This window comes from Mobula birostris, chromosome 1 (assembly GCF_030028105.1).
Source record: "Mobula birostris isolate sMobBir1 chromosome 1, sMobBir1.hap1, whole genome shotgun sequence".
NCBI classification, from domain to species: Eukaryota; Metazoa; Chordata; class Chondrichthyes; order Myliobatiformes; family Myliobatidae; genus Mobula; species Mobula birostris.
Genome location: NC_092370.1, coordinates 72,801,941 through 72,815,031, shown reverse-complemented (window position 1 = coordinate 72,815,031; position 13,091 = coordinate 72,801,941). Strand labels below are relative to the sequence as shown.

General features: G+C 49.6%; 1 protein-coding gene across 1 annotated transcript in view; it reads left to right on the top strand.

The window, feature by feature from the left end:
• Window positions 1-13,091, top strand: part of sspo (SCO-spondin) — a 311,321-nt gene that overhangs the window by 51,111 nt on the left and 247,119 nt on the right. The window contains 6 exon segments of the mRNA XM_072245202.1: window positions 1,314-1,699; window positions 3,255-3,491; window positions 6,350-6,592; window positions 11,080-11,202; window positions 11,465-11,565; window positions 12,304-12,541. Coding sequence (XP_072101303.1) covers window positions 1,314-1,699; window positions 3,255-3,491; window positions 6,350-6,592; window positions 11,080-11,202; window positions 11,465-11,565; window positions 12,304-12,541 — 1,328 coding nt within the window.

Genomic DNA, 13,091 nt, shown 5'->3' with positions numbered 1-13,091 from the left:
ACCAACAGATGGCAACTAAGAAAGCAATAAGGAGTTAAAGATGAAATATGAAGGTAAGCTAGTCAATAATATAAAAGAGATACCAAAAGATTTTTTCAGACATATAAAATGTAAAAGAGAGGCAAAAGTGGATTTTGGATTGCTGAAAAATGACGCTGGAGAGGTGGTAACACACATAAAAGTTGCTGGTGAACGCAGCAGGCCAGGCAGCATCTCTAGGAAGAGGTGCAGTCGACATTTCAGGCCGAGACCCTTCGTCATTAGTCCTGACGAAGGGTCTCGGCATGAAATGTCGACTGCACCTCTTCCTAGAGATGCTGCCTGGCCTGAGTTTGTCCTGACGAAGGGTCTCGGCCTGAAACGTCGACTGCACCTCTTCCTAGAGATGCTGCCCGGCCTGATGCGTTCACCAGCAACTTTTATGTGTGTTGCTTGAATTTCCAGCATCTGCAGAATTCCTGTTGTCTGGAGAGGTGGAAATGGGGTCAAAGAAATGGCTGATGAACTGAGTAAGTATTTTGCAAGGGTCTTTGCTGTGGAAGACACCGGCAGTATGCCAGTAACTCCAGTGTGTCAGGGTGAGTTTTGAGGTACTTGGAAGTGCATGATAAATTAGGCTGAAGTCAATATTGTCCCCTCCGCCCTGCATTCCCTCCCCTCACTCGTTCCACCCCCCCCATGCTGACTGAATGAGACACTAGTGGGTTTGAGTTATTTTATTAATTTTTTATTGAGATGTAGTGCAGAATAGGCCCTTCTGGTTCTTTGAGCTGCACCACCAGGCAAACCACGTGACAATTTACAATGACCAATTAACCCACCAACTGGTATGTCTTTGGACTGTGGGAGGGAACCAGAGCACCTGGAGGAAACCCACTGGGTCACGGAGAGAACGTACAAACTTCTTACAGACAGTGGTGGGAGTTGAATCCAGGTCAGTGGTACATTAAAGCGTTGTGCTAACCACTACGCTACTGTGCCGCACTGTGTTGCCCCTAACACTCAGAGAGAGGCTGTAATTGGAGCTACTGTCCCTTGGGCGAGTGCCCTTGGCACTATCACCCTCAGCTGCTTCATCAGCGACCCTCCTTACATCATAGAACCTGGGATGTCTCATTGGATATACAGACATTGATAGGTTCTTGATTAGTAAAGTGGGAGTAGACAGGAGAATGGGATTGAGAGGGATAATAAATCAGCCAGAGTGGAATGGTGGAGAGGACTCGCTGGGCCTGATGGCCTAATTCTGCTCCTGTATCATCCGGTTTTACAGATTCTTCCCCCCCACTTCTCTCTACCTCCCCCCTCCACAGTACATGCCAAGCCGCAGACTGGGTGTGTGTGGGTGGCCCGTGTGAGGAGATCTCTCTGTGCACAGACTCGGAGTTCCAGTGTGGTTCTGGCCGCTGCATCCCCAGGTCCTGGTTCTGTGACAATGAGGATGATTGTGGGGACGGTTCTGATGAGCTCTGTGTGTCCAGCTGTGAGCCCTGGCATTTCCAGTGCTCCAGCGGCCAGTGTGTTTCCCAGTGGGAGCGATGTAACGGCTGGCCAGACTGCAGTGACTATTCGGACGAGAGGGATTGCCCTGTACCTGACTGTGCACAGGAGGAGTTCCGCTGTGGCACAGGGCTGTGCGTTGCTGCTGAGCGGGTGTGTGACGGACACGTGGACTGTCCTGATCGGTCTGATGAGTCAGGTACTGTGTGCCGCGCGGAGAGGGTGGGCTGACCTGTGGCGAGCGCGGGTTTGCATACACCTGTCCCCAGATCTGACCCATGGAGAGCGCAGGCTTGCATACACCCGTCCCCAGATCTGACCCATGGAGAGTGCGGGCTTGCATACACACGTCCCCAGATCTGAACCATGGAGAGTGCGGGCTTGCATACACACGTCCCCAGATCTGACCCATGGAGAGCGTGGGCTTGCATACACACGTCCCCTGATCTGACCCATGGAGAGTGCGGGCTTGCATACACACGTCCCCAGATCTGACCCATGGAGAGTGCGTGCTTGCATACACACGTCCCCAGATCTGACCCATGGAGAGTGCGGGCTTGCATACACGTGTCCCCAGATCTGACCCATGGAGAGCGCAGGCTTGCATACACACATCCCCAGATCTGACCCATGGAGAGCGCAGGCTTGTATACACGTGTCCCCAGATCTGACACATGGAGAGCGCAGGCTTGCATACACGTGTCCGCAGATCTGACCCTGGAGAGTGCAGGCTTGCATACACGTGTCCCCAGATCTGACACATGGGAAGCTCATTCAGCCCTAAAGCTTAGCCTGGTAAAACTGCCAATATCTCCCTCCCCCCCTCCTGCCCTCTCATCTCTCATTCTCCCCACTCACTCTCCCCTACTCCACCACTTCCTCTCTTTCCCTTCCCTCTCTCTCCTGCCCACTCTTCCCTCCTTCTCCTTCCTTCCCCTCCTCCTCCTCCCTTCCCCTCCTCTCCATCCCTCATCACCTTCCCCATCCTCATTCCCTATCCCTGTCCCAACACACCGCTACCCTTCCCCCTCACATCACCGGAGCTATGGTTCCCTCCCTCCATGTAACCTTGTTGCCCTGGTTCCCAGGATTCCTGTGGATTTGTGGAATTACCAAAAAATGTCTTATTGTTCTGTGAGACAGGAAACCAAGGTGTGTTGGGGTATTGATGAAGGGCGGTAATTGCTCTGGTCTGCTCCGTCCCCAGCACAGGATGAGGTCGAGGCCACTCAGGACCTTGAACTCGTCACCTTGTGTCCCTCCTCTCCTCTCCTCTCTCCAGAGCAGAGATATCTCTGCTCTAGTATACAGCAAGGGGATTTGTGCACCCAGAACCATGAGCAGAGGCCGTGATTCCACTCCGCTCGACAGGAGGGGGTGGGAGAGAATGCAGATTCCGGGTGCTGAGTCAATGTGGAGAAGGTGTTGCTGGCTTCCAGTGAGGCCCTGCGGTACACCCCTCACCCCTGACCCAACCACACCCTTGCCCCCAGACCCCACCCCCCAGCTCAGCCACAGCCCTCACCTTCTGGAGCCACTGCTGTCCCCGGTGAATGCCCTCACACCGTGCTGTCAGGGTGGGAGTGCCTGGGTTTCGACACAGTGCAGGTGAAGGAGCCGAAGTGAGTTCCGAGTCAGGAGGGTGGTTTTCCTGCACGCCTGCGCCTGCCCTTGCTGGTACTGTGGGAGCTGGGTTTGGGGTACCCTCGGTAGGCTGCTCCTGAGAAAGCTGGTGATGTGGTACCTCCCCACAGATTGCCGGTCCCCGTGTGGAGTGAGACAGTTCCAGTGTGGGACAGGCCACTGCATCGACTACACTCGGAAATGCGATGGGCACGATGACTGTGGAGACTTCAGCGATGAGCGTGGGTGTGCGTGTGGAACAGGACAGCTACAGTGTCCAGACGGGAGGTGCCTGCCGAAGGAGCAGCTGTGTGACAGGACTGAGGACTGCGATCCAGGGCTGGACCAGCTGATGTGTCCTTCAACGGGTACGTACTGACTCCGGGCTCGGCAGTTCCACAGCATGTCCGGCTGTTCATACTGACCACTGCCCTGCACCCCCCAGTCCACAGCTCTCAGTGATGCTGTGGACTGACAGATGAGTGTGGCAAATGACTGTCGACACTCAGCAGGTTATTCAGATGCTGTGCTGGTCAACTCTGGCCTGGAGGGTGGCTTTGAATATTACTGAGTGGAGTGCTGGGAGTGGATAATGCCCAGTGAGGGTGTGACAGGACTGGCTTTGCTCACTCAGCGGGTGTCAAATCAACGCTGGTGTACCGGTGTAAGGTAAACCGGACAATGAGAATTTGTATCCATTCAACACATTCGTAGATTCATCTCTCAGAGGTGTTAGTACAGGCAGTGCACAGTGTACTGTGTACACTGTGAGTACAGGCAGTATGTGGCAATGCAGTGTGTGTGCTGTGTATATGGAGAGTACACATGGTACAGTGTGTATGTATGGACATGTATTTGGGCGGATGGCATACGGGTTGCAGTACATGGAGTACAGTGAGGTCTGTCTTCTTTGGTTTTATCTCAGGCATCCTGCAGATTTTGCTTTGCAGTTAATGTTCATGACACTGGGCTCATATTGAATACCTCACAGGTTAGAGTCCAGACTGAATCCAAACGATATTTGTTCAGACTGTTCCCATTCTCTGCTTAGGATCCATGTCCCTTTTTGCCATGGCTATTCACAGACATTCCCAGGTCCAGGGTCAGTGTGACTGGGGTCTGTCCCTCCCCCAGTCCCTCGACCAGTGAGGTCCTAACCCCATCTCCACTCCCTTCCTATCCAAGACCCTGTCCAAGGCCTTTGAAATGTTGTCATTGCTTCTCCATCCACCACCTCCTCTGGCAACTCATTCCAAATAACACTTAACGGTCATGTTTTACTTCTAAATGAGTGCCCTCTCATCATAAACTGTTCCCTCTCATTCTAGTCTCCCCGGGCAAAAAAAAACATTACTATCTATCCTACCTATGTGCTCCTAAATTTATAAACCTCTGTCATGTCACTGTGGTGAGAACAAACGCAGCCTGCCCACCTCCTTATTACCTCAGCTCTCCATCTCACACAGTGTCCTGGTGATGCACTGCAGCACATTCTTCCTATAATGAAGTGATCAGAACTGTACACAATCTCCAAGTGTGCTCCAACGATTTGTAAAGCTGTAACATGATGTTCCAACTCTTATACTCAGTGCCTCAGCCTATGAAGAAATCTTTCCTTTCTCCTGTGGTCCACCCTCCTCTTGTATCAGTTTCCTTCATCTTCAGCCCTTTACCTTTCCCACCCAGTCCACTTCATCTATCACCTTCTAGCTATACTTCTCCTCCTCCCCCAATCTTCTTATTCTGGCATCTTCCCCCTTCCTTTCTGGTCCTGAAGAAGAGTCTCGGCCTGAAATGTTGACTATTTGTTCATTTCCTTAGATGCTGCCTGACCTGCTGAGTTCCTCCAGTGTTTTGCGTATGTTGCTTTGGACTTCAGCATCTGCATAATTTCTTGTGCTTAAGAAAGCTTCTTCACCAGCCTATCCAACTGTGGGAGGCTGGAGAAGAAATTGTGGGAGCCCTGGCTGAGGCAGATGTATCATCACTTGCCATGAGTGAGGAGCTGGCAGACTTAGTGGTAGTGAAGGTCTTAAGGTCTTTATTTAAGAAAGTCTGCAGAGAAAAACCTGGGAACTATAGACCTTGTAAGCCCAACATCTGTGGTTAGTAAGTTTCTGGAGAGGATTCTGAAGGAGTAGATATATGTGTATCTGAAGTGACAAGGCTTGATTAAGGATAATCAGCATGGCTTTGTGTGTGGGATATCATGTTTACAAGCCTGATTGAGTTTTTTGCTAATGCATCCAAGACAAACGATGAGGGCGGGTTGGTAGACATGGTTTATATGGATCTCCATTAGGCCTTTGATAAAGTTCCACATGGTTGGGTTGGCTGCTTTGGAAAGTCAAATTGCAAGGGAACCAGGGAGAGTTAGCTGATGGAATAATTAGAACTAGATGGCATGGGTATTGGGTGGGAGGAGAGAGATGTATTTGGAACCTAAGGGGCAACTCTTTCGTCCAGAAGATGGTCAATGAGCTGCCTGAGGCAGGTACATGAACAGCACATAATGGAGACCTGGACAGGTACATGGATAGGAAAGGTTCAAAGAGATGGGGGCCAAATGTGGACAAATGTGAGTGGAATGACAGCTGGCATGAATGTGTTGGGCTGAATGGCCTGTTGTATGGGTACATTTCTGGTCACTACATTGCAGGAGGATGGTGACTGCAGTGGAGAGGGGCAGCAGTTCATCTGGAATGGGAACCTGTAGCTGGGGGAAAGACTGGAGAGGCAGAGTTTGTTTCCTCTGGAACAGAGGAGACAGAGGGGTGAAAGGGCACAGAGGTTTAAAATGGTCAGTGGAGGGGAGATGTACCCCCAGAAGGAGGTGGCTCTGGTCCTTACTGTATGTGGTGGGATGGGAGACACAGAGACCCCCCATCACACTGATCCTGAACCCGTGGGGATGCTTGGGAGTTGTGCTGAAACTAGGAAGCTCTGTTTGGACTGACACATGCAGCATGGGTGAATGGCCTATTTCTTTGTGCACTCACCATGACTTTACAGGAAAGGAATGGAGGGTTATGGGCTGAGTGCAGGTCGGTGAGAGTAAGAGCTCAGCACGGACTAGAAGGGCAGAGATGGCCTGTTTCCATGCTGTAATTGTTATATGGTTATAAAAGCACCTTGGGTTCGGTGTGTACTCTGAACTGCCAGCGTCTGGTTGGGCACTTTGATCTCTGCAGCGCGGTGTGTGAAGTTTCCTGATCTATCTCCCTAGCTCCACCGCCAGCGTGCCGCCATTATGAGTTCCAGTGTGAGAGTGGTGAGTGCACACCACGGGGCTGGGTGTGTGACCGTGAGCTGGACTGTGCCGATGGAAGTGATGAGGAGCACTGCAACAGGACGTGTGGGGTGGGTGACTTCCAGTGTGCAGACAACAGTCGATGCATCCAACACCAGCAACTGTGTGATGGTGCCCCGCACTGCGCAGATCGCTCGGATGAAGACACAGACATCTGTGGTGAGTAACGACAGTGGTTTTCCTTTTAGCGTGTCACACCAGACAGCCATTCTCGTCTGGCGCGTGGTGTCAGGATTGGTCTCCTTTCGGATTAACCGGGTCATGATACGAACGTTCCTGGCTCGACCCTTGTTTTTTATGAGGTCGAGTGGCTAGCTCGACGCTCAACCCGGCATGGATGGAAAGCGTGCTTGGGGGGGTGGCCCGACTTAGATTCGAACTTGGGAGCCTTCGCTCCGGAGTCTGGCGCTAATGCCATTGTGCCACCAGCCGACCTACGACAGTGGTGAGAGGAAGAGAGGTGGGAGAGCACCTGCTCACTTTCTACCTCACCCCCTCCTTCAGAGTCAGTGTCGAGCATATTGCCATCTGCACAAATACGTGTATGTACAGGTGCAACGAAAGCTTACCTGCAGCAGTGCGGCAGGCACATGGCATTATTTAAGCAGTAAAGAAAGACAGAAACATAAATTATACACATTTTTTACACAATTACAATAGAATAAAACAAAGTCCATTTTAGTACAAAATTATCAAAGTGGTCGTCACGTCGAGTTCTTTCACTGATTAATCCACTTTTAGATCAATTTAACCCTTTCCTTCCACAGAGTGCATCATTTTGCTTCCCCAAAGTAACTGTCTCTACCACCACCCCTAGTAGTGTGTTCCACGGACCCACTACTCTGTGGGGAGCGGGGGAGGGGGGGGAGGAATTCCTCTGACATCTACCATAAACTTTCCTCCACTACTGCCCTGGAAAAAATCACTAGCTGTCCAATCTATCCATCCCCCTTATCATTTTGCACACCTCTTATCAAATCACCTCTAATCCTCCTTCACTCTGAAGAGAGATGTCCTAGCTCGCTTAACCTATTCTCATAAGAGAAGTTCTCTTATCCAGGCAGCATCCCAGTAAATCTCTGCACCCTCTCTAAAGTTTCCACATCCTTCCTGTAATAAGGAGAACAGAACAGAACACATTACTCCACGTGCAGTTTAACCAGAGCTCTATAGATAGATGGATAGATAGCTATAGTGCTGCAATATTACTTTGCGGTTCTTGAACTCAGTCCCTTGAGTGATGAAGGTCCCTGTGGAACATCACTGGTCACTGACCTCCGGGCAGAATACACTCCCTCTATTCCCACCCTTTGCCTTCTGAATCTACACACCCAAGTTTTACTGGATCCTGTGCTCCTTGACCTTCTGAGTGAGCCTACCACTGGGAACCTTGTCTAAACTCCATATAGATAGATAGATATACTTTATTGATCCCGAGGGAAATTGGGTTTCGTTACAGCTGCACCAACCAAGAATAGAGCATAAGTATAGCAATACAAAAACCACAAGCAATCAAACAACAAAATATACACTACACCCACTGCTCTACTTCATCAACTTGTTTCGTTCTTCAAAAAATTCAGTCGGACTCGTGAGGCATGACTGGACCCTCACAAAGCCATACTGGCTATCCCCAATCAGGCTATGCTTCTCCAAATACTTGTAAATCCTGTCTCTAAAAATCCGCACTAAAAGTTTAAATCACCACTGATAGGAGACTTACTGGTCTATAATTCCCAGGGTTATCCCTATCAACTTTCTTAGAACATAGAACATAGAATAGTACAGCACAGTACAGGCCTTTCGGCCCACAATGTTGTGCCGACCCTCAAACCCCGCCTCCCATATAAGCCCCCACCTTAAATTCCTCCATATACCTGTCTAGTAGTCTCTTAAACTTCACTACTGTATCTGCCTCCACCAGTGACTCAGACAGTGCATTCCACGCACCAACCACTCTCTGAGTAAAAAACCTTCCTCTAATATCCCCCTTGAACTTCCCACCCCTTACCTTAAAGCCATGTCCTCTTGTATTGAGCAGTGGTGCCCTGGGGAAGAGACACTGGCTATCCACTCTATCTATTCCTCTTATTATCTTGTACACCTCTAGCATGTCTCCTCTCATCCTCCTCCTCTCCAAAGAGTAAAGCCCTAGCTCCCTTAATCTCTGATCATGATGCATACTTTCTAAACCAGGCAGCATCCTGGTAAATCTCTTCTGTACCCTTGCCAATGCTTCCACATCCTTCCTATAGTGAGGTGACCAGAACTGGAAGCAGTACTCCAAGTGTGGCCTAACCAGAGTTTTATAGAGCTGCATCATTACATCACGACTCTTAAACTCTATCCCTCAACTTATGAAAGCTAACACCCCATAAGCTTTCTTAACTACCCTATCCACCTGTGAGGCAACTTTCAGGGATCTGTGGACATGTACCCCGAGATCCCTCTGCTCCTCCACACTACCAAGTATCCTGCCATTTACTTTGTACTCTGTCTTGGAGTTTGTCCTTCCAAAGTGTACCACCTCACACTTCTCCGGGTTGAACTCCATCTGCCACTTCTCAGCCCACTTCTGCATCCTATCAATGTCTCTCTGCAATCTTTGACAATCCTCCACACTATCTACAACACCACCAACCTTTGTGTCATCTGCAAACTTGCCAACCCACCCTTCTACACCCACATCCAGGTCGTTAATAAAAATCACGAAAAGTAGAGGTCCCAGAACAGATCCTTGTGGGACACCACTAGTCACAATCCTCCAATCTGAATGTACTCCCTCCACCACCACCCTCTGCCTTCTGCAGGCGAGCCAATTCTTAATCCACCTGGCCAAACTCCCCTGGATCCCATGCCTTCTAACTTTCTGAATAAGCCTACCGTGTGGAACCTTGTCAAATGCCTTACTAAAATCCATATAGATCACATCCACTGCACTACCCTCATCTATATGCCTGGTCACCTCCTCAAAGAACTCTATCAGGCTTGTTAGACACAATCTGCCCTTCACAAAGCCATGCTGACTGTCCCTGATTCTCTAAATGCCTATAGATCCTATCTCTAAGAATCTTTTCCAACAGCTTTCCCACCACAGACATAAGGCTCATTGGTCTATAATTACCCGGACTATCCCTACTACCTTTTTTGAACAAGGGAACAACATTCGCCTCCCTCCAATCTTCCGGTACCATTCCCATGGACAACGAGGACATAAAGATCCTATCCAGAGGCTCAGCAATCTCTTCTCTCGCCTCGTGGAGCAGCCTGGGGAATATTCGTCAGGCCCCGTGGACTTATCTGTCCTAATGTATTTTAACAACTCCAACACCTCCTCTCCCTTAATATCAACATGCTCCAGAACATCAACCTCACTCATATTGTCCTCACCATCGTCGTTCCCTCTCATTGGTGAATACCGAAGAGAAGTATTCATTGAGGACCTCGCTCACTTCCACAGCCTCCAGGCACATCTTCCCACCTTTATCTCTAATTGCTCCTACCTTCACTCCTGTCACCCTTTTGTTCTTCACATAATTGAAGAATGCCTTGGGGTTTTCCTTTACCCTACTCGCCAAGGCCTTCTCATGCCCCCTTCTTGCTCTTCTCTGCCCCTTCTTAAGCTCCTTTCTTGCTTCCTTATATTCCTCAATAGACCCATCTGATACTTGCTTCCTAAACCTCATGTATGCTGCCTTCTTCCACCTGACTAGATTTTCCACCTCACTTGTCACCCATGGTTCCTTCACTCTACCATTCTTTATCTTCCTCACCGGGACAAATTTATCCCTAACATCCTGCAAGAGATCCCTAAACATCGACCACATGTCCATAGTACATTTCCCTGCAAAAACATCATCCCAATTCACACCCGCAAGTTCTAGCCTTATAGCCTCATAATTTGCCTTTCCCGAATTAAAAATTTTCCTGTCCTCTCTGATTCTATCCTTTTCCATGATAATGCTAAAGGCCAGGGAGCGGTGGTCACTGTCCCCCAGATGCTCACCCACTGAGAGATCTGTGACCTGATCCGGTTCATTACGTAATACTAGATCTAGTATGGCATTCCCCCGGTCGGCCTGTCAACATACTGTGTCAGGAATCCGTCCTGGACACACTTCACAAACTCTGCCCCATCTAGACCCTTGGAACTAATCAGTTGCCAATTAATATTAGGGAAGTTAAAGTCACCCATGATAACAACCCTGTTATTTTTGCACCTTTCCCAATCTGCTCCTCTGTATCTCTGCTGCTACCAGGGGGCCTATTATTCTTGAACAAACAATAATATTTACAACCCTCCAATATGCTGCTACTATTCCTGTGGCCAGTGAGGGCACAAAGATCATCGTCAATGCCCCAGTAATCTCCTCCCTTCCTTCTCAGGAGTCCTGAATTTAGACCCAATGCTGAAGCTCACTTCATCTACCCGGGGAAAACCCACTCAGTCACAGGGAGAATGAACAAACCCCACACAGTTGGCATTAGTTAGGATCAGACCTGGTCCCTGGAGCTGTGAAACAGGCTCTACCCACTGTGCCATATTCCCATCACCTTCCTGCTCGAAGGACGTGTCTGCTCATGCATAGGCTCAGGGAGAATCCCTCCTGTCCTTTCTGCTTTAAGATGTGTCTGGTCATCCGTAGGCTCGGGGAGAATCCCGCCCTGTCCTGGCAGTTTCTCCTGCAGCAACAATGTGTGCATCGAGCAGAGCCGTGTCTGTAATGGGGTCCCCGACTGTCCACTGGCAGAGGAGGAGCTCAACTGCGGTAAGCGAAGGGCAACAGGGCAGCACCCCAAATGGAGAGAACGGCTGCAAGTGAGGTGGGAGGGACAGAGGTTGGTAAGAGATGTTTTTGAAGTGGGTGGGGCAGGGATGGATCGTCCAAAGGGCAGGAATGGCTGGGTGGACCAGATTTGTGGGTGAGGGTGAGGGACAAGGATCTGTGATGTATTGAGGAGGCTGGGTGAGTCAGGGGTAGGAGCTTGAGCGACAGCTGTGTCTGATGCCGTGTGTCTGTGCCTGAATAGAACTGGTAGGCCCCACGGCAATGCCTCCCAGTGGGAACAAGACATCGCTCGGGTGCCCGGAGTATCCCTGTTCCAATGGGAAGTGCATCACCTTCATGCAGGTGAGTGTTGGAGCTATGGACAGGAGAGATGATGGAATCTATCAGAGCGTGTGTACAGAGAGTGCCAAGCTGAGTGTTACCTGGTGTGTTTGGTGTTGGTGTGTGTACTGGTGTGTTACTGAGTGTGTAGGTGTGTGTACTGGTGTGTTACTGAGTGTGTCGGTGTGTGTACTGGTGTGTTACTGAGTGTGTCGGTGTGTGTACTGGTGGTGTGTTACTGAGAGTGTAGGTGTGTGTACTGGTGGTGTGTTACTGAGTGTGTCGGTGTGTGTACTGGTGTGTTACTGAGAGTGTAGGTGTGTGTACTGGTGTGTTACTGAGTGTGTAGGTGTGTGTACTGGTGTGTTACTGAGAGTGTAGGTGTGTGTACTGGTGGTGTGTTACTGAGTGTGTAGGTGTGTGTACTGGTGTGTTACTGAGAGTGTAGGTGTGTGTACTGGTGGTGTGTTACTGAGTGTGTAGGTGTGTGTACTGGTGTGTTACTGAGTGTGTAGGTGTGTGTACCGGTGGTGTGTTACTGAAAGTGTAGGTGTGTGTACTGGTGTGCTACTGGGTGTGTAGGTGTGTGTACTGGTGTGTTACTGAGTGTGTAGGTGTGTGTACTGGTGGTGTGTTACTGTGTAGGTGTGTGTACTGGTGTGTTACTGAGAGTGTAGGTGTGTGTACTGGTGGTGTGTTACTGTGTAGGTGTGTGTACTGGTGTGAGTTATTGAGTGTTACCTGGTGATGTTTCGATAGGTGTGCGATGGAATCAACAATTGCAATGATGGATCTGAAGAAACAAGAGGTTTCCCTTCGGATGAAGTGAATTGTGGGATGTGGTCACCATGGGGATCCTGGAGTGACTGTAGTCAAACGTGTGAAGCTGGAATACAGTCTCGCCGGCGAGTATGTACAAGCCTATCGGAGGATGTGCTGCGGCAGTGCCGAGGGCACAAGATGCAGACACAACAATGCTTCAGTCGTGCATGCCCAGGTAATCTACTCCCTGTAATCTCTGTCTGCTCTCTGTCGCCCTCTGATACTGTGGTCTCGACTGTCTACAGCAAGGTCATAGTATTCCCTCTCACCTCCTGGTGGAACCAGTGGGCTCCCACTTTCTCATGATCTCTTTCCTCACGTTGATTCTCTTTGTTCCTGCTCAGCAGCTGATCCCTCCGGAGCCAGGGGCTCCATTGCTCTCTCCACAACCCACTGCAGAACCATAGTATCCTTATCACAACATACCTTCCCTCCATGTCCTCATCATTAGAAAATTTGGAAACCTTGTGCACTGCCGCTTTCTGCAGGGCATTAGATTAGATTAGATAGGTACTTTATTAATCCCAAAGGAAATTACAGTGTCACAGTACAATTACAAGTGCACAGATATACAAATATTAGAAGAGAAGTAAGAAAGAATAAAAAATAAGTTACCTCAAACAGTCTGACAAGAGGGGATCTTCACTTCCCCAGCGACAGGTTGACTCATTATAGAACCTAATGGCCTCATATAATGCTCTTTAGAGCAGCTCAGCTGTCTGAGT